This window comes from Bemisia tabaci, chromosome 10, assembly GCF_918797505.1.
Source record: "Bemisia tabaci chromosome 10, PGI_BMITA_v3".
Classification (NCBI taxonomy): domain Eukaryota; kingdom Metazoa; phylum Arthropoda; class Insecta; order Hemiptera; family Aleyrodidae; genus Bemisia; species Bemisia tabaci.
Genome location: NC_092802.1, coordinates 23,841,412 through 23,868,662, shown reverse-complemented (window position 1 = coordinate 23,868,662; position 27,251 = coordinate 23,841,412). Strand labels below are relative to the sequence as shown.

The 27,251-nt window shown below is 35.7% G+C and overlaps 2 protein-coding genes across 5 annotated transcripts; one reads left to right on the top strand and one right to left on the bottom strand.

Moving 5' to 3' along the window:
- Positions 1-38: 38 nt before the first annotated feature.
- LOC109042320 (uncharacterized) lies at positions 39-20,601 on the bottom strand. 2 transcript variants are annotated; one of them, XM_019058997.2, is made up of 14 exons: positions 20,159-20,601; positions 18,322-18,596; positions 17,358-17,527; positions 16,414-16,760; positions 14,338-14,584; positions 13,655-13,909; positions 12,173-12,787; positions 11,509-11,692; positions 9,592-9,692; positions 8,773-8,968; positions 8,035-8,304; positions 7,215-7,446; positions 5,297-5,486; positions 39-3,887 (listed from the first exon to the last, which is right to left on the bottom strand). In XM_019058997.2, the coding sequence occupies exons 2-14, from the start codon at positions 18,587-18,589 to the stop codon at positions 3,717-3,719; spliced, it is 3,246 nt and encodes a 1,081-aa protein (XP_018914542.2). In that variant the 5' UTR covers positions 18,590-18,596; positions 20,159-20,601; the 3' UTR covers positions 39-3,716. The 2 variants fall into 2 exon arrangements, with proteins under 2 accessions (XP_018914542.2, XP_018914541.2); XM_019058996.2 differs by having other exon boundaries at positions 20,172-20,601.
- Positions 18,348-27,251, top strand: LOC109043262 (max-like protein X). Of its 3 annotated transcripts, none has more exons than XM_072305522.1 (6): positions 18,348-18,528; positions 21,778-21,908; positions 22,022-22,233; positions 24,886-25,053; positions 25,970-26,083; positions 26,940-27,251. In XM_072305522.1, the coding sequence occupies exons 1-6, from the start codon at positions 18,482-18,484 to the stop codon at positions 26,991-26,993; spliced, it is 726 nt and encodes a 241-aa protein (XP_072161623.1). In that variant the 5' UTR covers positions 18,348-18,481; the 3' UTR covers positions 26,994-27,251. The 3 variants fall into 3 exon arrangements, with proteins under 3 accessions (XP_072161623.1, XP_072161625.1, XP_072161624.1); XM_072305524.1 differs by lacking the exon at positions 18,348-18,528 and adding an exon at positions 20,810-20,955; XM_072305523.1 differs by lacking the exon at positions 18,348-18,528 and adding an exon at positions 20,916-21,071.

The following is a 27,251-nucleotide window of genomic DNA, read 5'->3' as shown; positions in this document are numbered from 1 at the left end:
AAATTCTACTTGAAATTTAAATAGAATTATTTTGCAAAAAAATTGCGTACATGTCCAAAATTTTAAGGGAAAAAACACTCCTCTATGACTCTGTGAAGAACAGTGTAGAACGGAAGTTAGAAATCTCATTTTCCAATATTTTAATAACAAACATGGGTCAATGATTTAGCTATCAAATCAAGGAATGGAATGTAATGTAAGCTACAGATAGTAGAAACAATCGCGTCACAAACAAAAATAAAAATACGCAGTAAAAATCCATACACTACTAACCATAATAACCCTGCATCATTTCAATACCATCAGCAACTTCGATCAAACTCAGTATCTTGATAATAATCCTAAGTCTGCCATGCCAAGGGAAAAGGCCACTTGAACATTTAACTGTTGTCATAATTCCCCTTATAAATAATTCATTTTTTAGGAAATTTATGAGTATCTTTCCTATCTTGAAATTTTCAGATTTTAGAAATTAAATTGAGAAGAAAATTCACTGAAAAATTGGGAGATATTTCATCGGAAGAAATTAGGCGATGTCTGAAGGTTTATACGGCGTTTTTTCCTTAGCATGGCAGAAATGCCCTCGTGGTAGTAACATGTTTACCTATTTACAATTTGTAGACCAACTTTACAAAACTCTTATGTATTTACGTTTTTACCTTTTCTTCATCTTACTTCATTTTAAAAACTATTTATCAATAATTAAGTTTTGTTGAACACAGCCACAATAAAACAACATTACAATTTAATATAGAAAAACTTAGCACGAATAAATGTACAGTGGTAAAGACTAAGTAATACTTGGAAATTTAAGTAGATCCACACGCTTTCACTGAAAAAAGTATACAAGAATAGTGAGAGTATGAGAAACATATTTTTCATCCTACAAGTGGATTATGGTAAATACTTTCGGAAACATAACAAGGTTCTGATGCAACATTACCAAGTTTAAAATAAAACAGGCATTGTTATTAACAATGTTACCAACAGATCTATTTTCCCACTTAAAACTGATTAAGGTAGAACTCATGTCAGATAGTTAGATAGTTGTTTACTTTTGACAGTCACATGCAGTAAATTAACAATCAATGTTTCTGCGCAAGGTGGCACGTCATCCACAGTCAATCCTCAACTGCTTTCAGAAGATAACATTCCATTTTTGTTTAAATTCATCCCACAGCTAAGGGTATGAAAGTTTTTCACTAAAGAGAATACAGTCTTCATTTTTTATCGTAAATATAGCTTGAGTCCACGTCAGGGTAAATTAACAAGAGTTAAGAACTCCTAAAAAAATCAGGAAGCAAACCATCTCTTTTGGCAAAAATTTGTATCTTTTTCTGACAAAAAATAGACAAAAATATCCAATTGTGTTACTTGAGGAGAAGAGTTAGCCTCCCTTTTAAGGAAAATTTCACCTCTTTCTTATGATGACGGCTAAAACCTTAAAGAATTCTTGCAAAAGTCTTGAAAAAAACTTCTTTCATTAATTCACTTTTTTCATTAAAAGAAATTTTAGCACAGATCCTAGAATATCCTAATGAGAATCCTATGAGAGGTATTATGAAAGTAGAACTGGTGAGGAAATTCAGGGATAGAATAGACAAGATGTTTTAAGTCTTAAATAATCAGACTTAGACCTGATAATGATACTACTATGGTAAGGAAGAAAGCCGTATAAGACATTAAAAATTTGCCAAATTTCAGGGAAAAAGGTATTTTTTAGGAAAGTTATGCATACATTTTCTTGCAATTTTCAGATATTTTAGATTAAATTGCGAACAAAATTGTCTGAAAAATTGAAAGAAAAGTATTCAAAGTTTTTCCAGCAGGTTTGTTCTTTGTTGAAGGAAATATGGAAACATCTGAAGGCTCATACGGTGTTTTTCCTTAGTACAGTAGTATGGATGTATGCATATACTATTCTACTGAATTAGAGGTAGCTTTTCCACTCATGTGGGGCAGTGCTTAAAAAATTGTGAAATAAATCAAAAGTGCCGACACCATTGAAAAAATCGTTGAGCAATTCAAAAATGCAAGTTGGATTAAAAAAGGTTAAAAATTACCATGATCTAAATCCATAATTGTCAAATCAGTAAATAAAAAATGTAAGTCTATCGAATAGGTATTTCCATTGAGATGAAGAGACGCAGAGTCAGAGCGGTTGTCGGTTGAATGAGATTTCAGCCAGATTGTAAAAGATGTTTTTTGATCGACGATTTTTCAATTAACAATCAATACTGAGATATCCTATCCTTAAAACTTACTTGGTCAATTTCAACCCAGTAAAAATTGTAAGTAAATTTAATCATATGAATTATGTGCGATGAGTATTATTACACACTAAAAATAAGCCTCCTTGTTTAAATTATCTGGAAATATAGAAATGTTGCTTAAAAACATCGTTCCTATGTAAAATCATACAAAAAAACATTGAGCAAATCTGAGCATTGTTTACAACATTTGGACGGATTAAACAGGAGTCAGCCTGACGACATCAGATGTTGCCTAATTTCCTCTGATGTTTCATTTCTTAGGCAGAAAATTAAGCAACGCAGAAACTTCGAATTTTGTGAGAGTATTTTTCATAATCTAGAGTAACTTTACAGAGAGTTTAGAGACATTAAGTAGCTTAGTTCTTTGTTGATAAAATATAATATAAGATGAAATTAAGTGACATAAAATGTATTTAGGCTGACTCCAGTAAATTCCGACCATTAATCCTTTAATTAATTTTGGAAGTTCGTTGCTTTTGAGTATTCAATTCAAGTTTGATAGAAACAACGACAAAAAATGATTAACTAAATAAAGAATGAGAGATGCTGCGGATCAAAAAATCGCATCACTGTGAATAAATGCTGTCATCAATTGACATTATGAGGTTCTCTTAAGGAAACAGTGCTACTCTCGGCGAAATCTTCAACCTAATTTGAAAACCTAGACGATCATCTTAATTAAAACTATCTTCATACACAGATCTTATTTATACTATTGTATCAGTGCTGAAATAAAATAATTGCTTCCAGAGATCGATTATCGATATGCCGAATCTATGACGCCAACAAACATAGTTCTGAATCGAATTCAATTAATAACGAAAATTGATGTTCAATTACTGTTAAACTCAAAGCGATGCAAGTTTCATCCTCACAAAATATAAAAATACTTCCATTAAAAATCCAAAGAATTAGTAAATTGATACTTTTTTGTGCAGACTAAAATCGACAAGCGCAGAAAAAAATCTGATAACAACCTTTAGGGGAGTATTTTGATTGCACCTAAACGGCTTGGGGAAAAAATTAAAAACAATTGTTCAACACAAATTTTGGTAACTTTGTAATGATAAATGTGTCTAGCCGTTTGGTAGTTAAGAGATGACCCTTCCCTAAAATATTTTGGAAAAAAAAGCATCAACTAACAGTTTAAATCTCTCTATGGACAGTTGCAATAAAGTACAGAACTCTCAACACTGACAAAAGCTTGGGAAAAAAAATTGTTTTTTTTTCTAATTCATCTAATGATACGGTCACTCAGGGAAAAAAAATTTTGTTCACCTTGCTTAGCAGTGAACGAAAAACATACGTTTCAAAAAAGTACACTTAAACACCTACGTAAAAATAAAAAAAATAAAACTTGAAGGAAAAATATTGCACAAAAGTTAAGCATTTAAAATGCTCATGGTGACTTTCATGAGAGCTGTGTAAAAATTACACAACACACTAAAATGATAGTAAAGAATACAACAAAATAAGTAATGGTACAGGAATCAAAAAGCGATGTAATCCTTGATCCCAGGCAGAGCTCACGAGAATATCTTCACACTGATCGGTGACTTTGTCCCGAATTTTCCCCTCGCTATCCTGAGCGAATAGGCAAAGTTGCAACGGTCCCTGAAAAAAACAACATGAGGACTAATTGATAGGAGAGATTATTGATTTCTATACTCCAAAAAAAAGTTATACGAAAAATTGCAAAGAAAGGTAGACTTGAGTCTCATGGAAGGCTGTTCCCTGAACTCCAAGTCATGACAGTCCCTTCTCCGTTCATTTTTATCACAATCAAGGGAGTGGTAAAAATGGGATATACAAATAATGAGAGAATGTAAAATGACCATCATATGGAAACAAGAAACATTTTAGAATGATCTAATTTATCAAAAACCAAAAGCTATTTGTACAATTTTAAAAGTAGCTGAAAAGATAAAAGTTTCTGCTGAGATTTTTCATCTGCTAGATCTCAATCAAAGAGAAGCCTGGGGTCTCTATATTATGAACGATAGATTTTTAGCCGCTGATAGGTGGAGCTGACGAATTTATAGATAAATCAAATCCACACACAGAAATTAATTTTTCCCCAAAGATAGTCATCCTCACCTCTGGCAAATTGTGAGGAATTTCACGTTCCGATTTTTTCGGGACAAAGTTTGGCAAGAATTTGCCTACAGTTTATTGATATTAGTTGCCAAGGCCCGTTTTGGATAACTCGTCCTTTTTTGCTGTATACGTGGATTAATTCTCTATTCCCATAGAGCAAAAAAGGACAAGTTATCTGAAACAGTCTTCGACGCTCACAGCCTCACTATCTCCCGACAAATACTGGCAGATTGCTGATATTTTATAGTCGATGGTCAGCAGCTGTCATCAAATATTCAAGTTTAAAGAAAGCTTACCAACAGTTTGATCAATGTTTGATCATGGTTGAATATGATATCAGAGATGAAGAGATGCTCAAGTGCATCAGATGGCAAAAGAAAATCTGTGATGAAATTTTTCTATGGAAAGAGCTTTATTCTTCTTCTTTTCTTTAAGCAAAACATGAGATAAAAACTTTAAAGCGCGGTAATTTTTTAAGGATTTAGGAGCAAAACGTTCGGGTAAGCTATATGTTACATTGGGTTATGAAGGTCAGTGTTTAAGTTTTCAATAAAGTCCTCTCAGGTATCCAAAAGGATAAATTTCAAGCAATTTTGTTTGTTCCTACACGAATATACGACATTTAGACAAAGTATATACAATCCAACAGTCCTCAGCCAAGAGCATAAATTATTAAAAATGAATAGTTTTTTTTCTAAAAGAGTCTTTCTTAAATTTCAAATGCTTAACTGTTACCGTTTCGGTTGTTTTTAACATTTTTGTGTTTTTATACATGTATCAAAGTGTTCTTTAGGCGCTCTTCTTGACAGCAGGAGGTGCAGATTTTCCTAATTTTAAGTTTTCCATTAAAAAGGTCCCTTTTTTATAGACAGTCACATACTTTAGAAAAAACTTTTTTTTAAGAAAAAAAAAAAACATCAACTTACATCAGAGGAAGGAACGTTGGAGATTCTGTCAGATCTAATGTTGTAAGCAACTAGTTTTGATAATAATGCTTTTGGTCCTTCATGATAACCCAAGTTCGACTTAGGTCTGACCACCATCAGCAAATCCCCAATGTCATCTTTTATTTGGGATACTTTCCAAGAGAAATTGATTCCTTTAAGGGCTCTGGAACTGATTAAAAAAAAGCATTGAAATGGAAGGCAGAACAGATAACTTCACGTAGGATGAAATTCTACAATTTTGAGAGGAATGAAATTTCATGAGCTACCATTACTATATCACAATCACTGTGTTTTCCTACCATTTACAGAATTAATGAGAGTAGAAAAAAAAGGAGGTAAGTCGTACTTTCAAGATTTTGCAGAGGAGCGGCTGGGCTCTAGGTCAAGGAATCAGTGAATTCCCAAAAAAAGGATGATCTGAGCTTCTTATACAGAGTCTGCTTATAAAACTATTTTTATTCAACAGAAGGTCAATCTCTGATTACCAATGATTGATGAGTAAGAACACGAACAAGACTTAATTTTTGTCTTTAAAATACATACAATTTGTACGCTCTAAGTACAGTCTACATTTTACATCCTCTGATAATATCAGACCAAAAATTCTTCAATGGAAACGGGAAATGACAATAAATATCTCAATGAATTTGACAGAGTCAAGATTAGGAACCGTTCATCAAATTTGTGATGCTCTGCGGGTCAAAGAGAGTATTACATCTTAAAATTTTAAAATCAAGCATTTTTCAAGACAGCACTAATCATGTGATAACTCATCTTGTGCCGAAATATAAATTGCCTCCCACTTTCCCTGAACATACTTCTCAATTCAAAATTGACGACACCCATTATAACAAAAATTTCTCTACAACAAAGGAATTATGATGAAAATTTCTCCGAAACGAAAAATAGTTTTAGTCCCTTGCTGATTTGTTTTAGAGAGAAAGTATTGTATCATATATATAAGCTCCAAGACCTCCTAATTTTGCGTAACTGGTGACGCTTAGCTCCAGCGTTCTACCGGGCCGATTTTAATGATTTTTGCGGCTATCGACAGGCAATTGTCTCTAGATAAGCCAACTTTTTTCAGATTTTCAAAATATGGCCCAGGATTTTTAATATTAAGTGGTAAAGTTGCGAATTCTCCCATTAAAACAATGTAAATTTATACTTTTTGTCATAGTTCGTTTGAGCGTTCTACCGGGCCGATTTCTATGATTTTTGCGTAAATCGACAGGTAATAAGCCCTAGATGAGCCCGCTCTAATCAGATTTTGGAGATGGGACCCAGATTTTTTTAAAATCAAGTTATAAAATTGAGTGAATTTACGGAATGCTCCGGAACTGCTACCGCTAAGCGCGGGAGGATGCGCAGTGGTCGAGGAGGTTGCGCAGTAGCTGGGTAGCCTGCGCATCAGCTCTATACTTATCTACACAAGATTCACACCGATCATCACTATACGAGCGGTGGCCCAGTCGTCTAAGACGTCGGATGCATCCACTTAGATCACGATGTGGGTTTGAATCCCCGACTCCTGACTATCTCAATTATCACCTGATTATCATTGTTCGTTGTTTTACTGCAATATTTCATCAAGCAGTCATTCCAAAACGCATTCTTTTGACTTCAAAAAAAAAAAAATTTTCTTTATTCATTAAAACCAAAAGTTCTTTCATTCTGAAAGTAAAGTATACCTCATATCGTAATTTTTAGGGGAAAAATAAAACTAACATTGATAGAAGGTAAAAATAGGGCCGCGAAGCGGCCCATTGATGGCGCGGGGCGCCTTCAGGGGGCTGCGCCGCGTAGCGGCCAGGGGGCGTAGCCCCCTAGTTTCTGATATAGAGTGGAGATTTTGAAATGCAGAAAGTACAGAAGACAATAGAATCGAACAACTTACTTATACTGTTTATTGAACATGACATCTGGTGTTGTCCGGAAGTCAATATTATTTTCTTCATCAGAATCAAAGTCACACCTTAGTTCGTCCTCGTTTAGAGCTACAAAAAGGCGTTCTCGAAGAGTCTCTGGTTTAGAACACCTCAGCGAAGAGTAGTGAGACACTGGATTAAGATTCTGATTGACAAATCGGTATAGACGCCTTGCTGAACAGTTACAGGCGAAAGAGTTACCTATGAAAAAAATAAAATTATCAGAAATGAAAAAGACATAATTTAAACTTTAAATAGTATATTTACAAAAAGGCAATTTCAGAATCATATAAATATTGAAGTTTCATCAGATGTCCAGTTCCAAAAGGAAATGTGCTTTGCATTTTCTTAGAGAGCCACTATTGAAATATGAACAATAATCAGAGAGGGAATTTAAAATAAAACTTGTGGTTAAAATTGGATAAAACTAGAGGGACTTTAAAATAAAACTCGTGGTTAAAATTGGATAAAACTGGAGTGAATTTAAAAGTAGGAAAATGGAATTCAGGAGAGTTTCTTATCCCTCAAGACAAAAAAATTTTATTGGCCCAGAGTTACACAATTCTAAAGAGCGCTGACTTATGTAACGTGAAATCGGTAACAATGGAACCAGGTATTAGCACCAACTTATAAAGATTCCTGACTTATACAGGTACCAACTTACAAATAGTGCATTTCACTTGGTCTTAAAGTTTCCAGACATAATAATTGAGAGTCGTGACCTATAGAGAAAAAAACAGCAGAAGTAACAGACAAAAAATCAGAAATTTTGATGCTGAAGAAACTCACCGTCATACAAGACTGTCGTTCCATTCAAAATTAAGCTGAGTAGTTCATCTGTTAAGTGAGGAAACTGATTGTTTCTAATGTCAAAAACGTGCAACTTTTTCGGTGATGACAGAATGTCATCGATAGGTATGGTTTTTAGATTGTTGTTTGCGATGCTGAAATACGTCATGTTTGGAGGTAAAGCAAAAGCTCCTTTTTCAATGTGATTGATGTCCAGATTGTTGTACGATAAATCAAGTTCATGCAGTGATGTCAAATTTTTTATCACCACTGAAATTTTAAATAAAAAGTTAGTACATGAGCGCACAGATGGTCAAATACAAAAAAAAAGGATTAACGAACGTATTAACTTACTTGTCAGATAAAGAGTAAAAATCAAAAGAACCTCTCTCAGTATGAGAGGGTATGTGAAATTCAAATGGTTGATTGCTAATGAATTTCAGCTGATGACAAACAGTATATCGACAGTGAAACTACCAGACTTGGTATCCCACTTGTGGTGTTTAAAAAGTTCCACTTCCATTTCAATTTTTTGAAGGAGAACAAATCAATGTGAGGCAATCTTAGCTGACTTTCTAACTCCCCCTTTAAAATCATGAAAAAAGGCCTGACCCAAGCCACCCCCCCTTGCAATTTTTCAAACACAAACTGATCCATAATCTTAAATGAATCTTTTCAACAATGATTGTTCGTCAAAATTTTGGGTGAAAAATAATTAAAAAGGTAAGAATTACTTACAAGGAGTTATTTCATTGATGATGTTATGACTCAGGTTCAATGAGATGATAGTAGAAGTACCAAACTTCATATCAGTGGTCATGACCGGTATAGTGTTGTAGCTTAAATCGACACGTTTGATTTTGAATTTGGTGTAAGGAATACTTGGAAACGTCTTGCGGGAAATGTATGAGATTTTATTATGACTCAAATGAATCTGAAAAAAAAATTGTTATGATCAAAAGACGATGCAATATAATAAACTTGGGAAAACAAAATGGAAACAAATGGAAGATGAAGAGAATATAAAAGGTGGAGAAGATATAGAGAAGGAAGAGAAGAGGTGTTCCATGGTGGTACTTTTTAAATGATGCTTACAGTGCATTCACTCTCGCGCCTTCATATTTCGAAGTATACTGAAAAGTATCTTGCATGCAGCATCATTCCTGTTGTATTTTACCTATAAAAAATTTGATCGATTGGCTGTACGTTATTTATGCAACAGACCAACTATTGAAAAAAGCACTGTAAAGTTATCTGCGCTCTTTTAAATGCACTGGTTGAAATTACTGAGCCAACGAAATGCTTGCAAAGTTACCTTCCTTTTCCAACAAATTTCTTGACGCTTGCAAGTCGCTGAAAATTCCCAGACTCTCCAAGTTTCTCTGACAGTTAGAAATCCTGATCTCATGCTTATCAGACTGGAAGTCTGCATGATTTTAAAGCAAAAACTTTATCTTTGAAACAATTTAATTTATTATAGTACTCACTTTTTCACGATAAATCACGATAATCACGATAAATGATAGAGAGAAAAAAATTAAAAGCAAAAATACTTACATTTTCTAAAGATAATAGGTCTTCAAACAAACTGTTTGTCTTGTTATCCAATGTTTCTATTTCATTGTAAGACAAGTCAAGCGTTTGCAATGCAACTAAACCTGGAATAATAAATGATGAACCAATAGATATTTTACGTAACAAAACAAGATATGGATAGGACTATCCTGCACAGCGCATGACAAAAACGGTGCAGCTAAAATTGGGTTTTTTGAACTAAAATTGATAACTTTAATTTCTTTTCAGTTTTACACTTCATTTACTGCAGATAAAAAAATCACAAACATTGCAGGAGAAGGAAAGATATTCAACATTTCAGTAATTTTTTTAAATGCTGATTGCTGATAAATACATAAATTGCGCACTGATATCATTACTAGAGCAAGCAACTATTCATGTAGGATTCTATTCTTAATCAGTGATTTGGTTTTGACAAATGAATTTCATTTTGAAACCTTAATGATACAACTGTTTGCTCTGAAAAAATCTTCCCTGCAGTCTTTGCAAGAAAACTTAAATTTAATAAAGAAGCCCTCTATAAAAATGGGCAGACTTTGTGACTGGGCCCTAATTGGTTCATCTTTTCACAGTGCAACCCTTAAAGGAAAGATTTCCAGTTCACAAGTCACCACAAGTGCAAGTCAATGACTAAGACATAGCATTTTGAGGTGTGCTCTGCATTGTACCTTCAACTTCCATGCCTCAAGTACCCAAAGAACGTAAAGTGTGGACTCTTATTACGCAATTAACGGCCAAAGACCAAGTTAATGGTTCAACATACACATATCAACGGTGAAACTACCAGACCGCATATCTCATTTACTGTGTTTAAAAGTCTCCGCTCCCATTTTTTTTTTTTTTTTTTTTTTTTGAAGGAAATATAAATCAATATTATTTCTTGAAATTTCCTTAGAGTTTTCTTTGCACAGAAAAGAAAAAGCACGGAACTTTTCAAGAATTAATATTGAGTAGTTTTCCATTTAAAAAATGAAGTATGACAAGAAGTCTACAATGTAGCAAACCGAGATACATGGTCTGGTAGTTTCACCATCGATATGTAATTTGCGGACAAAAAACTTTGTAAAGGCACAGGAACTTGAATTACATTCCAAATTGCGCCCTTCATCTTCGCATCTTACTTGCCGTACCTTGAGACGTTGAGCAGAGTTTAATGAAGTTCCAAACATTAACAAACCTTGTTCATTTTCACTGAGACAAAACATACTTATTTTTTTCATATTTTCAGAGTAGGGATTCAGAAAAAATTCACTAACTGCCCCACTGCAGCAAATGTGTCTTTCAGCAAAATCCTTGCAGATATAAAAAATTGAGAATGCTATTCCCAGGAATGCACAGAAGTTATGGCAGAGTTTTCTCGGCACTCCTGTGACCCAATGCTACTGTCATGGGCCCTGCAAGTCCCAGAACTTTTAATTCTTTTTGCTCCTTACATTTCTCTCTTTAGTCATTAATAATGTCTGGATTCATTTACTTTTTGACTCAATCTTCAGTTTTCAACATTATCATCCAGCCATCAGCCATTCATCTAATGACCAGTCTTGCAACTGATAGCTACACTGATTACAGCCAACCAATCACGCATAGCCTTGTTGTCTCACCACTGGTGACATCAACAAGTCTATATAAGCTTGGGCTGCATCTTTCTCAAAGTCCTTCCACTGTACACCCATGCGTACACTACATAGACCTTGTCACCCTTCACGCTTTAAATCTAGGTGTCACGTCTTTTGTTAAAGTTTTTAAATTTATCTCAATATATTTTCTATCTTTCAGTTCCTTATATCAGTTTTCGTTCTTTTGCTCTCCCACTTGAGCCGCTATTTTTCCTATTAGTGCCCACAAGCGGTATTCTTTCACTTGCAGTGACAGCTACCTCTAAAAAAGGACGATACTTACTGAAGAATGCTCCGTTTGGAACACTGGATAGTTTGTTTGACGACAGATTGAGATGCGTGAGTTGAATCAATCCTTCAAATGCCCCCACGCTGATGATGCTGATTTCATTGTTTGCTAGATTTAAGTTGCTCAGCACGCCCTGTTTCCCAAATGATTTAGGGCCAAGTTCCGATATTATGTTGCCCTGGAGAAGGAAAAAATTCATAAGAGAAAGAAATCCATAGTTATTTCTTGATGTTGAAAAACAAAAAGTAAAATGATACTACCAAGTAAATCCTTTACCACAAATTAAGTAAGAATTAAAGTTTACCACCAGCTTTTTATGCTGAGAGCATTCGTTACCATAAGGCAATAAAGCAGTCTCAAGAGTGTTCCCGCTTACTCTTTAAATCATTCTGTCAACAATAATGCCTTGTCTTGGCATCAGCCATGTTTAATATTGTGTAGCAACAGACCCATTCTCTGACAAATCAATTTGATATTTTTCGTTCCCTGATGAATCCAGATGTTTCTTGGTTTTTTCTGGTTCTAGACACAATGTTGTCATTCAAAACTCCATATACAGAAAGACATTATTTGTCATCTGAGTCTTGAGGAGATAAATCAAAACGTTTGATCAAATTATCCTGAAAGAACTGAAACATGAAAATAGTTATGTACTTGCCTGTAAATCTAAGCCCTGCATTGAAGACAGCTCCGCAATGCTCTCGACTGGAGGGATGGACATTTGGTTGAAGCTCAAGTCAAGAAACCGTAACGTCAATAAATTTGAGAAGGAGCCTCCAACAAGAAAATCTTGCAGATTATTGTGACTTAAATTTAAATACAGAAGCGCATTCATAGACGGCCATGAATTAAGAGGCGTTATTTCCGATATCTGATTGTAACTTAGGTCTAATTTCGTCAAACCAGGAGGAATGTCCGTCACCTTCTGCAGAGCGTTATGGCTCAAATTTAAAAGGCTGATGGAGTCCAATTTATTGAAGGCACCACGGCCAATTGCAAAGAGTTTATTGTAGCTCAAGTCCAATTCGAGAACTGTCGACATCGCGCCAAAAGTGGGAGACTTGATTTCTTCGATAGAGTTATTGTGCAAGTTGAGAAAGCGTAGGCTGAGCAACGGCTGAAAAACGGCATGAGCAATTTCTTCGATTTTGTTGTGACTGGCGTCGATCATGAAAATATTGTAGAGTTTGGGGAATGTGTTCCTTGGGATAGTGGTGATTTCATTGTGAGACACGTTCAAAATTTTCAGACCTGTCATATTTGCTAATGGTATCTAAAAATAAGAAGAAAAGAGAACGAATTAACTTGGGATATTCAGATTTTCAAAAAGAATATACAAAAGGCAGAGAATAAGATCTTGAGGCATTTGCTGATCAATAAATTTTAAAAAAAAAAATTGGCTACAGCCAATGTAGACGGAATTTGATTTGAAATTTCCTTGGGGTTTCCTGATTTTTTTTCTCAGCTAAAACTCAATTAAATGAAAAACGGAATCCATTTTTCTTTTTTTGGAACAAATTTTATTTAAAACTATTGTAAGTACAACAAGAGCTATATGCCTTAGGCCAATCTACATTTATTGTCATGAAATATGACAAAAACTGATAAGTGTTGATTGACCTTTCTAAGTTTAATGTTTACTCTTCAGTATTAACTAACGCACCTCACCTGCGAGCGTTGACCCAGGACAATTACCTGTATATACGTATCTGTTTTGTGATCAAAGTTTGTTAGTATAAAAAGCCGATTCTACTGGCGTTATTCTCTGTGCCGTCCATTTCCCCCTCCTCCCGCATATATAACTTTACAAATTACATTGAATTTACAAAGTTATCAAGAAACACAGTAACTTTCAATAATACAGATTACCTAGTACATTATAGAAGTGTAGAAATTTTGGACTTTTTTGTCTTTTTTACCAAAAAATGCAGGCATTCTCGTTTTTCACGTACTTTGTTTGGTACAAAAATGAATTTGAAAAATTACATGAAAACATGGGGTGTTGCTACAGTAAAATGAGTATTTATTTTTTTGGGAAAATAGAGTAAAATAAAAATTGACATTGCGTAAAAGCAACTTTGAATTTGAAGTAGAAGGCTTGTAAGAATACAAAAAGAAATGGAGCAGTCAAGTAACTTACTTTAGACATATCTTTCAGCAGATTGTGAGACAGCTGAAAAGACAAAGCATAAGTGTTTTCATCAAAAGAAAACTTGTTGAATTGTTCGATTTGGTTGTGCGTGAAATCCAAGCGAGTTAAGTTGTTACAGTTGATGAAAGCACCAGCTGCGATTTTTGATATTTTGTTCTTTGAGAGATCAACTTCCGCCAAGTAGATGTCTTTGAAAGCTTCCTTTTCAATTTCAGTGATTTCATTCTTAGAGACATCAATCAACTGAAAGGAAGACCAGTATAATTTATTAATTTAGTCTATCATAGCGCTCGATAGAAGTGCTGATGGCCAGTAAGAAATCCAGAAAACAACAAAGAAGCAACAATGCATGCCTAAGTGCAAGAACAGATACATATATTATTAAAATTGAAGGCATCAGATGTACACATAAAATTATCGCTTCATCAGAGTGTATGGTATGATCTCTTATAAAAGATTCTAGACTTTTCCAATTGTCATCCCTGACACAGAATCCCTGCTTCCCATATTAAGTTGTTACACAAAAAGAATGTGGTGCTAGAGGAGGCTCAAGCAAAACCACTCAGTTGCGTATTTTCTCAAAACAGAACTTTATACACACAACAAGAGGTTTGGTGATCAGCTTGTAAAGAAGAAGAAAAATCATAGGAGAGCTACACAATTTCACTCACCTCTGCATACTGAAGGCCTGAAAATAGAAGTGAATCAATTTTCTTCAACTTGTTCCGTGCTAAATCAATCGTGCCAATTCTGGTTATGGCACTGAATATATTCCTCCCAAGATCTGATATAAGGTTATCATTTAAGAAGATGCGCCGAATTAATCTCATTCCTCTAAAGGAATTCGGATCCAACCGCTTGATTCTATTGTTCCCCAGATTCAGGACTTTCAGGACAGTGCTTCTAGCAAAGACACCTCTGAAATAAGTAGATAAATAAAATCAAGTAAACCATTATGCAACAGAAAAACATTTGCTTCTTCTACAAGAACACTTTACTCAGTTAGCAATAATGGCGAAACAAAACATCGGAATCGAGGATTAAGAGTGGGATACTTTTGTTGGAGAAGTTTCCAAAAACAAAAAGCATACTTAGAATATTATTTTCAGCCATTTTGGACACACCAAAGATCACTGTAACCCAAAAGTTCTGAACACCAGATTTCCCAAACTCATTTTTAGGGGAACATAATTTTTTCCCCCTCTTGTCAAGGTGTACGGAAATATTTTCCCCATCTTCCTGACTTTCCAGGCTTTCCCTACCACTCAGTTTTCTATCTTTCTGACTTTCCCCCGATCCTTTTTTTTCGAAATGGAAAAAAAATGCAAAAATAAACAAAGCTACCATATACCATGAAGTTGTGCGAAAAATGTAAATCTTGCACGGGAGTTTGAAATTCTCCCGGTTACACATTTTTCCTCCCTGAAATCTCCCGGACCAATATCATCTCCCTGACCTCCCCAGTTTTTCTGCTCTCAAGACACCCTAATATTTTTCTCACATTCTAGGTATAGGAGATTTTCTCTCTAAGAACGATTACATACAACAAATAAGTAGAATGTAAGTATACATATGGAGTGAAAATGTTGTCACTTTCGAGCCAAAGTATCACAGGCACGTTCAGACTTGCGCCTAAGGTTGCAAAACTCCTCAGACTTATCCTATTTTATACAGAGAAATTAATTAACATAATTCCTGTAAAATGTTACCTAATTTTTCTTTTATCATTGATATTAATTCTTGAAATTTTCATCAAGATGGATGCAAAAGTTTCGAAGAAAAAATTGAAACAATGTTGAGATGACTGGCAACATAGCTGGAAAGTCGACGATATTAAGAGAAAATTACAAAGCATCAGTTTTTGCAGAGTCAACATGGAATATTTAAGTATATCATCACATTTTGAAAATGATGTGTGTTTAAATAAGCTAGTCAAAAAATTTAAGAATTATTCGTTTATCATAACTTAAAGTTTCAATCAATTATAAATGTAGGAGTGTAAGCTATTAAAAAATAAACCAATAATAAAAAAATAACCTGATCAACTAAATTTTCAAGAGTCAGTTTTTTAAATTCATTTACCTACACCAATTGCCGGCCATATTAGTTAGGATAATCTAATTTTTCCTTGTGCACAAAAGAAAAACATGAAATAAAATGAGTGATGCTCCACTTTGATAAGGGAGCTAAAACTGTTCATTATCGTCCAACTCTTGGTTCAACCAGTTTCTTACACTAGGCGATGGAAAATCAAAACAGACACGAGTTAAAAATCGTTTATCGAGCTACCTTCGTAAAATTGGACTACATTTGGCAATTAATGTGGGTTCAATTTAGAAATAACATAAATGGGCTATTAATTTTCCTGTACAGACAAATACTATTTCTTCTTCTACATCTTCCTCTTCTTTCCCGCCTCTCTCTCCTACCTTTTGTTCTTCATCTTCCTCGTTTTCCTTACATCTCTTTGTTGTCCTCCTTTTTTCCGCGGCTTCTGTATCCTATGTTTTGCTTCCTCTTCTTTTTCATTCTCTTCTTCTTCTAATCTCTCTTTTTCTTCCCCTTCTCCCATTTTCTCCTCTACCTGTTCTCCTCCTCCTCTCCCACTTTAATGTTCCCTATACAGGGTGCGATTATGAATGAGCTAAAAGTAGTGATTCCTTGTTGCAAAATTAGGAGCTAATATTAAATAAAGTTAGTAGTAAGTCCAACTGTAGTGAGTTTTACATGTTTGTTGGAAACTTTACCTCGGTAACGAATCCAATTCATTATGTGACATATTGATCCATCCTAATTTGTTCAAGTCGTTGAAATACGATGCCTCTAGTTTGGAAATTTTATTGTGCGACAAGTCCAGAACCTCCAAGTCCCGCAGTCCTTTGAACTGGTTGCTTTTCAACTGCGTTATGTTGTTGTGACTCAGGAACAGTTTCTTCAGCTTTTTGCATGAATTGAAACTACCCACTGAAATTTCTGCTAAGCTTCCATTCGACAGTTGAAATGATTCTGCAGTTGGAAATCCTCGGCATAAATCTTCAGGTAGAGCAGAGATATTATGACCATCGAGACGCACAAGATGAATATTCCTCAAGGCCTACAAAAAAGGTGGAGATTACATAATTGCCATATTACTTGATTTGTGTAGTGCGAAAACTGCTAATGTCTGTTTCTTTCATTTTGAAAAAAATTCACCAAACTGTACAAACCTTTCATGTACAGGATTTAAAAATGTTATAAAATTAATTATTATAGGAGTTGATTGAAGAAAAGAATCCCCAAACGCGTCAAGCTCCTCTTCTGTCAAGATCAGATGAATTAAAAACAATGGACATTGGATATTGGTGGTTTCCCCATGACACCTGAAAAACTCCCGGTTACCTATGAAGTTATTTGATATCTTTAAATTGATCATGAAGAGATTAAAACGATGGAATATTACTCAAATTATGTTGAAAAAATGAAATTCTTGACCTCAGGTTGGTTTGCACATACAAAAATCTTTCGGAATCTTCTGCTGGAAATTTTTTCAATTACCTCTTAAATTGAAAATATACAGTATGGAAATATTTTTCCAAAAAAGTTTCCAAGAAAAATTTGTGTTTCTGTCTTTTCGAGAACAGGATGAAAATCATGTAAGCTGAAACCATTTGCCTTGGCCTCTGGAGGGTATGAAAAATTTGAAAACACTCACCTCAAGAGATTTCTCTGGAAACTTCGTGAGATTAGTTGAAACAATATGTATCTGCTGCAGATGGGAGTTGATACCTCGGAATAAAGCTGCATCAAATTCGTGGATGGGAATGCTTTCCAAGCGCAAGACGCGGACTTTCAGAGCGTAAAAAATATCACCATGAAAAACAGCTAAAAAACAAACAAAAAACCATCTTCAGAGTTGCCGCAGAGTTTGGAAAATTAATTTCCCTGACATTTCCTCAGTGCAATTCGGTAAAATTCCTTGACGATTGAGGATACCTATGCCAGATGGTTAAAAAGACACGACGATGAGTAGATCTGCTGAACTAGATGAACAGATCTCAGTCTTAATCCCTGAAAATTAGAATATCCTGGAGCATGTATGTGTACTAACCATGTGCAGTGGCTGTTTGTCTGGCGACTACGGCCAAAGTTAACCCTATCTAGAGGGGGCTCTCGCTCTTTATTAAAAAAACAAAAAAACACATGATTGAGATGGATAGTTTTCAGGCAAAAGTTGTGCAAAATGTTGGACCTATTTTAAGAAGCAAATGATTGGCTGATGATGGTGGCTCAATGATTTTTCCTTGACTTTTCAAAGTTCTCTGACATTTCCCAGTTTTATCAGTATTCCCTGACTGTAACAACCTGTGCAATGGGACCTGTGTTTGGGTTTTCCTGGTCTAAGAAGTGTAATTTGAACTTTAGAGATGTGTCAAATTTTTTAATAGTCAACATTTGGATCTCATAGAAGGTCCAAAAATTCTGTTCAAATCACAAAAATTGCCAGTGGTCTAGGTGCGTTGAAAATTATTTCTCGGGCACTCTGTTAGCAAAATCATAAACTTTCATAATTTTCAACCAAATTGTGAAATTAACCGCGTCGCACCTTATTGAAACATGACAGTAACAATCCAACAACTCAAAAATCAAGTGAAAGAGACAAATTTTATTTTACTCACAGATATTTGCACGACTTATTTTCAGCTCTTCAATAGGGGAATCAAAAGCTGCGAAGGAGCTCAAACTGAAAGCCAAGTTTGCTAAATTAGTATTTTCACACTCGATAAAAAGACCCGCATCAGAGCCTGATTTACAGTGACAAGGATCGTACTCCGGCGAATGCAGATAAGTCCTCCGTGTTGGACATGGATACTTCGGCCCAGGGGGTATGTATTCATTGATGCCCAGATGCACCAACGTACCAATGAGCACGAGGATTGCCTTCATTATGAACCTGAAATGAAAACATAGATTCACTCATAAAGCAGATCAGAGTCTTCTTACTTTCTTCATTTTCTGATTCCCTGACTTTTTATGGCCGCCAAACAAATGTCCCACTTACATTTAATATCCTTTTAACAAGGGTGAGAAATGGTGCTGGGTCTACACCATTTCGCGGGGAAATCAAAGCCGAGAAATTCAAAAAATTACGATTTGAGTCAAAAGAATTTTAACTCTAATTTTTTACACTAATCGTAGTTTTAGAAATTTCTCCGCTTTAATTCCCCTGCGAAATGGTGTGGACCGAGCACCATTTTTCCACCTTATTACATACAGTTTTGGGTCACTTTTTGTTTTTTCTCGTTGGTCCTTTTAACTATGCTGACTTCTGCTGAATAATGCTCTGGGAATTCCTTTGTCTATTTCTATGAATTCCTTGAATTTCTCTGGATTTTCCAGGTTTCCAGATCCCCTGCAGGTGCAAGTTTTTCCCTTGAATTTTCTATGAGGGAAAGTAAATTGTTCTTGGGTTCTAGGTGTGGTCAAACCATTCATTGCATTGATTAAGTCCAAACTCTTTGCGAATACGAACTCCATAGCCAAAAAATTGATGGTAGCTCCTGCATACAAATTTAGAGAATTATTTGCCACAAAAAATTCCAAAATTTGAAAGAAAGAAGACAGACTTTAGCTACGAGAAGTACATTGCATTTCAAGCAACAATTGATCTCTGTTCTGAGTGAATTTCTTGGCCAAATCCTAATTTCATCTCAAGCAATTTCTAAATGAAGTAAGTTTGAACGGAAGTGCGAGGGCTTACACCTTTTCGGGGGCAAAAAAGGACAAAAAATGCAGGCGTCTTCATTTCAGATAACTAAGTGATACATCCCACCCCAGTTAAGCCACATCAGAATCTAGGATGTGGATAAATAGCCTTAAGTTGGATTTAGCATACGTAAAATTAAGTCACACCAAGATATTGCAAGTAAAAATAAATTGTATTAAAAATAGTACTGGCAAAAGGGGTTGTTATGAGCGCCTACAGGAGTTGATGTAGATGCCTACCTACTGAGATTTGGGCATGCAAGTCTCGTAGGTTCGATACATAGAGTACAGAGAGTCGTAATGTAAATGGGAGAGCTGGCGCCATGTTCTGCTCGACGAATTCCGAGCCCGGTGTGCGCCGAGTTCGGGTCACTTTTTCGATACATTTTCGATCCAAAATGGCGGTGTGGAATACGTGGTAATTCCTATCTCCTTTGTTGTTGTTGTTGTTGTTGTCATCGGATGGCCGGGTACCCGTGTATCGCAAACAATCGATTACGTATCGAAAAAATGACCCGGCGTCACACAGGAGTCTCGGAATTCGGGACATGGAAAATGCTTAAAAGTGGCACCAGCTCTCCCACTTACATTACGACTCTATGTACTCTATGGTTCGATATCACCACAAGAAAAAAGTGAGGCAAATTAGTGCTCATGCCAAGTACTTCAGGGAAATTACATCAGATTTATGAAACTCCCTTGTTTATTAAAACATATGGGGACATTCAAGGGAAGATGACATGAGAGTACCTGTGTAGCTAACCTTCCTGAGATCATGCAGAAAGTTCCAGGGGGTTTCAGGTCCGTTTCCTATTTTATCTCAAAACGACATGACAGTCAAATGCAGAGATAATCATGATTTAGAGCGTCAAGAAGAGATGGTGTAGAAGACAAGAAAGCACTCGGAAATAGCGGACATTTTCTGAAAGGAGGCGATACGGGAGCGTTTCAGGAACTAATTCAGTGATAAGGGGAAAACACCTTCACTGAAAAACACGATTCACAGTGATAAAACACTTTGAATATTTGTTAGTCTAAACATAAAACTACGGCAGATGAATTATACAATTCTGATTAAAAGATTTCACTTTCACAAAATTACGCTGGATAAGCGAAAAATAAATCATCTCACTCACACTTTCATTTTCATTATTACACACTCTCGCAACGCCAACAACTTGCATCAATGTTTACGAGTGGATTGCCATCGATGCAAGTGATAAGAGAGATAGCGGGAAATTTTGAAACGCTAGAAAGAGATGTTACGATTTACTTTTATCGCTATAATAAAGTTTGCTGGGACCGATGAAAAGTTTTGTATTCCGATTTTTCGTCAATTATTACTCTTGATGCTGTTAAAAGGCGTTCAACAGTCACCCTTCACCAAAAATTAATTTAAAACTAATGACTTAACATTTTCATCACCGTTGAACTCGACGATGATGCGGAGAGGCGGGTGGTGGGAGGGAGACGTGTACGCAATCATGCAATCTGCAATCGCATTCTTAACCTCCAAACGGAACTGAAACATCCTGATTTGTTATCATGTAAGTGACCGAGTAACTGTTTGTTATTTTTATTATTAATTACACTGATTGCACCATTACAATTGGTGTAATGGTGCGATATTTCATTTCCCTCTCATCTTCAAGCTTATGAATCGGTAATATCTTATAACAATCCTTACAGCATGATCTGTTTTAGCACTCAACAACATCTTTCAATGAACCTACTGATAAGAGATTATCATGCATAATTCTCGCATATTTATCGATGAAATGCTATTATTTTATCGCTTTCAATCGTATCCGAACTATATCTGTGGATGATTTATAGAATTAGACTCATGCGACTTTTGAAATTCCAAATTCCATATGCTTTCGCCTAATTGCTGCTGTTCGATAGTGTTTCCTTGCTCTTCAGTCTAAAGTTCATACCATTAAGCGGCACATTTTTCAACATTCCACAAGATAAATGTGCAAGTAATAATTTGGAAAACACATCAAAAGTTTCGAACTCTCATATTACTCAGTAGTATGTTGATGGCTAAATCATAGAGCACGCTAGCGGTGCCATGTACTGGAGCGCCAATGAAGTTACTCTTTAAGGCTCATTTATCCTCTACTTCTGAGACCAGTGTGCGGCAACTGATGATGCCGTATGCATAAGTTCCCAGCTCTGGGCCTCTCTCAGAAAAGACAGGTAAAAAATTTATGTCTTAAAACCAATTGGTAATTTTGAATTTGTTATGACTTTGGTCGACACATTTTCCGAAAATAGTACATCCCAGTTTTGAAGTTGATGTATGTGTTTTTCGGTTTTATAATTGCTATGCCCAAACTCTTTACTTAAAAATTTTGTATGCACAGGGAGGACATGGATCTTAAAGAACAGCCACCAAGTCCTAGTGGGCGGAAGCAGAATTTTTCCAGGTCAAGCAGTGCAGGATCTCTTTATATGCAGCAAGCTGGCAACGCAAGTGGAAGCAGCAGTGGTCATGGTAACTATCTTACGTATTCACCACAAGATTGTGATATTTTCGAATTGCCTTACCTAATACTTTAACAGCCCCCTATTCTGAAATTAATATTTGTGAAATTGATGGCATTTCAGAAGATGATGACAGTGAAGGAAAAGGTTCTCCAGTCAGCTACAAGGAAAGGCGACGAGAAGCACACACCCAAGCGGAGCAAAAACGCAGGGACGCCATAAAAAAAGGTTACGATTCTCTCCAAGATCTTGTCCACACGTGTCAGCACACAGATGCGTCAAGCTACAAAATGAGTAAAGCTACAGTCCTTCAGAAGTCCATTGACTATATTCAGGTTCGTTCTCCTGAGTGCTCCCAGAGGTGTTGTCAGATTTCTATTTTATTTTTATTTTATTTTATTTATTCTTTTGCTTTTTGCACATTTGGCTTCACAAAAACGTCATTTTCTAAATAAAGGTACTGATAGGTATAAACATATTTACATACAAATCGTCTTAAATTCATTCAATGACATTCAAAAATTCATTGATTGAGATAAGTTGACCATTGTTCACTTTCGGTTCGCAAGCGCAGATGACGAACGAAGGCCTGTGCACAAAGCGGCTTTTGCTTCTATTCACCTTGAAAACATCCGCCTCATGATCGTATCGTAAAAAAACTACTTATCAATCATGATTCGCAACTTTTATGTGGTTGTGATTTCGATGTGGCTAAAAATTAAAATATTACAAGGTTTGAAAGTATTATAAAACTTATCTAAGCTTGCGTTCTTGCTTCTGCGAGAGTCTCCGATGTTTTCAGGTGGATAGTAGTGATGCAAAAACGCTTGCAGACGGAAAGTAAACAATGTCATCTTATCTGACGACACCTCTATTCAATCTCATTAGCAAAATCAATTTTTTTCCTCTTGAACGGAAGCTAACTGAGATGTTCCCATTTTTGAGGAAAAACTATAAGATCATGGGAAATCTTGGATGTAGAAAAATGTTTATTTTCCAGCAAGAAGTTTGCAAAGTCATAAACTGACAGAGGTGTACTTTTTTAGTTATACTATCAGCTTGTCAGATTAAAGTTTTGGTGCACTTATTGTAATCAAGAACAGGGCCGGATTTACCTATAGGTCACCGGGGCACTTGCCCATAGCGGCAAATTTTGAGGGGCCGCAAATTCTAGCACTGGATCAATTGAAAGTTAAATCGAGAAAAAAGGAAAAAATGGAGACAGAGATGGAGCGAAGTGAAAAGATGAGCGGCAAATTGTATGAAGGAAGGGAGTTGACGCTTGACGGGAGCGGCAAAGCTGCCGCCCCTTAGGTCCGGCCTTGAGCGCTAGGATGATCGTTCGTTGGAGTGATACTAAACAACACGGCAATTTTAAACATCGAGGCAGACTTGATAATCAATTTAGACGTTGATGCTCTGGTTGACAGCTTTGCTAAACTAAAAACCCGGAGAAAAACTTTTTAACCTGATCTTCCGAAAATACATTGCAACTAATACATTGAGCTAAGCTTCAACTTTTTCTCCACATTTTATTTTTGTCTCATCCATCCATTCCATTTTATATATTCGCGGCGCATTTTGAAGCAGCTACGCGCACGCGCCCAGGCGGCGCACGAGGGGGGGGGGCAAGATGAGATGGCGTGGGAAGTTGGGAGTGCGGAGAGGGGGAGGGGGAGGAGGAGATACTGTTGACAATATAGTGGCGAAATATTGCAGACCCAGGGGCGGCAAAATGTAGCTTGCCCAGGGGCGGCTAAAAGCTAAATCCGGCCCTGATCAAGAATCTGTTTTCATCAAAAAGTTTTTAAATTATACCATGATCCAAGATCAAAACACTGGCCTGCGTATTTTGTGGTTCAAACTGAGACACTTTCCTCTATGAAATTTTTTCCAAGGTGCTTTTCAAAGGGATTACAGGCCAACCCCCCCCCCCCTAAAGTTCTGCGCAATAAAGCATTTTTCCTGAATTTTGGCCATGGTAATGCACCAAATCTCATGAAAATTGGTATGCATCCATAATTTAAGTAATATGCTAAATTCACTAGTTACATTACAAATATTGGATTCTCTGTTGAAGCTGAGGTTTTGAGGGAGATGACTTTGTTGTTTTAGCTTCGCTCAATTTGAGACCTTGCAAACTTCTTGCCTAAAAATCAACATCTGAAAGGTCTCATGATTTTTCTTGAATGATTCCAAAATATTCACTAAACATACATACGTGAGAGCTGGTTTTTTGCTTGCTTTCTGGCACCTTGTGACACCTAACTTCAACAGACCCCTATCCTTCCAAAACCCCTCTCGGAGCTGCCATTCTCACATCCCTCGTCAACCTTACGCAAAAAATAAGAAATGAGAAAAATTCTCAAAGTCCTGCTATTTTTTCACCGTTTCAGTATGGCAGATTTTAGACCTTCTCAGACCACCTTAGATTGGAAGAAGAGCTAAATCAAGAAGTGGAAGGGAACTAAGTGATCACTCGGTTTTGTAGTTTTTTCTTCTTTCTTATATTATTAATTGAAATATAAATACATCTTGTTAAGTTAAAACAAATACATACTTAACTCTATGATAAATGAAAAAATAAAATACTAAGTAGTAGCCCGAACTGTATATAACAAGGTGAAAAATGGTGCTGGGTCCACCATTTCGAGGGGGAAAACCGAGAATACATTAGAGTTCAAAAAATTTAATTTTGACTCTAATTTTAATTTTTGGAATTTCTTGCCTCTGTTATGCCCTCGAAATGGTGTGGACCCAGCACCGTTTTTCCACCTTGTCTCTATGATAAATTTAAACTTTCTCTTACTATTCTCCCATGAGTGAACAATTTTTTTATGAACAGGAATCAAGAGCTTATGGAAGAACAATAACCCTCGTCGGGAATTGTGCCAACCAACTTATGAACAGACCCCTTGTCCCCCATCTAAATTCTGCTTTAATTTGCTTACATCTTAAATTAATAGTTTTTTTTACATTTTGTTTAGTTTTTACTGCGGCAGAAGAAAGTGCTTGAGGAAGAAAGAAATGCACTCAGGAAAGAGGTTATGGCTCTGCGAATCATGCAAGCAAATTACGAACTGATGGTGAAAGCACAGCAGAACACCCCTGGTCAAACGGAGACTCGGATTTCAGATCAAGTCAAGTTTCAAGTGGTAAGGCCACACAACATTTTTACACAACTCTGACGAAGAATGAAGCTTGCAAATTAGACCTTTGAATATCGCGGAAATAGACATCAAGTATAGGGCCCAATACCATTAGTTGTAGTAACTTTCTTCGAGAATTCGATTAGGTATTCTTTTAGTCTAAATTTAAAAATCAAAATTATATTATGAATAGGATCCTAAGATGTCTGTAGAAAAAGAGTTGTTATTTTTTGCGCTCTTGATCACCTGAATCATATTAATATTAGCTCTAAGGAGCAATGCAATGAAGGTGCTTTCAGCAATTGAACGTATTCATGCTACAAAAAGTTCTAAGGAAAGTTGAAGACTTGTCAAAGTCATAAAACTGAAAAAATTAGACCTGAAACTCAAAAAATATTGACTCGAAAAACACTCTTCGCTGACGAACTATCCCTTTGAAAATCAGTTTTTGAAAATGAATCCTCAAGTCTGCTCAAGTGAATTGTTAGTTTTGGAGCAGAATTTTTTGATTTTAGGAGTTTGACAAATCAGCAAAGTATAACCTCCAGTATTTCAACAGGTTTTCCACTCATAAATCAACTCTTAATGGCAAAATGCATGTGGAATAATATATTTTGGAAAACTCTTGGAAGGAAGTCTTGCGGATATAAAAAAATTTGGGTTCTAGCGGGAAATTTGAATTTATGTGCAAAAAAATATTTATCTTTGCCAGGAGTTATTGTCAAGAATTTATTTTACACAAATAGTGTTCGACGTAAAAATTTTATGAGAAAACATCCATCATAATGCTTAAATTTGCACCTTGTTTAGAGGTTCATTGCTGCACAACTTATTTAATTCCTTCGGAAAGGAAATATAGGGTGAAAACTTGACAGACCGAAGCCGAACACCATTATTCTAATTGTTGTTGCTTAACTTTCAGTTTCAAAATATTATGGAGGAGCTGTACAAAACGTTTTCAACCATAAGTGTTGCAAACTTTGATGTGCTCTCTGCCAGTGTCTTCAGCTGGTTGGAGGAAAATTGCAAACCTCAGGTAAATTATTAGAAGATTTTGCTTTTGGTTAGTGCCCTCATATTGGACCACATTTTGGGATAAGGAAATACTATTCTGCTGTGATAGTAAAGAGAGTCGCAGCTCTTAAATTTTCGAAATCGAGTCTCCTTCCAAATTCGTCTTATCTAATGTAAATGAGATCACTGATGCAGCTAAAACTTTAAAATTTGTCGTCTTCTTAGAAAAACGAGGCATGTGAGGAAGCCATAAATGTGCAACAATAGACATTGTTTCAGACAAAACAGCCATGAGGAGTATTATTCCTTTTGAGAGCCCATGAGAGCTGTACTTTTAAGTAAAATGGTGCCTTTTTCTACCAATTTCTAACCCTAAACTTCGTTTGTTGTGAGTTCAAAACGTATCCTTGAAAGCATGTAAGAAGATGGCACCTGCAACTGTCTTGTCTAACACTAGCATATCATGTAAGTGCAAGAAAGACTGTGAACCTGCTCAAGTCCAGAGTAGGAAAAGTGTGTAACTCAATTGCAATGTTTAAAAATCTCAGATTATGATTTATTTTCCTCTAGGAAAACCAGTCAAAATGTTTTCTTGCTATTTTATGTGATCTCTTTTTTGTTTAAACAAATGAAGTCAATTTATTGATTTCAATAGAAACTATAGGTTATCCTCTAAAAAATTGAGTGGGTATGAGCGGAGACTGACAATGTTGTAATCTAAGGCATGCGTTTTTCAACTTAAGTCATCTATGCACAGTTTTTTACTCATTATTGTGTGTAAGCAGCCCTGATCTAGTTTACACAATTTGTAGCTTTGTATGTGTGTGATTTTGGCTTATTTTTCCCTGAAAATAATGTTATTATTTTTTTTTTTTCAGAAACTGCGTGATATGGTGATCTCAGTGCTAAATCGATTCAGCGGCATGCCATAATGAGAGAGATTACAAAGGCACTACTATATGGATGATTTCAGTCTTTCATTTGCCATCTTGTTATTGCTCTGTCATACAAAGCCATGGATCAATTTAAATCAGATGTTATGTTTATGTTCTATTCTTTTTCAGTTGTTGTGTTTTTCATAGTTTTCTGTTGTGTTGTTTTTACTACAAAGTCAATTTGTACCTTAGAGCTTATTTTTATGAGATATTTCTATTTTTATGCTTGTAAAAAGTAAATATTTAAGATGAAAA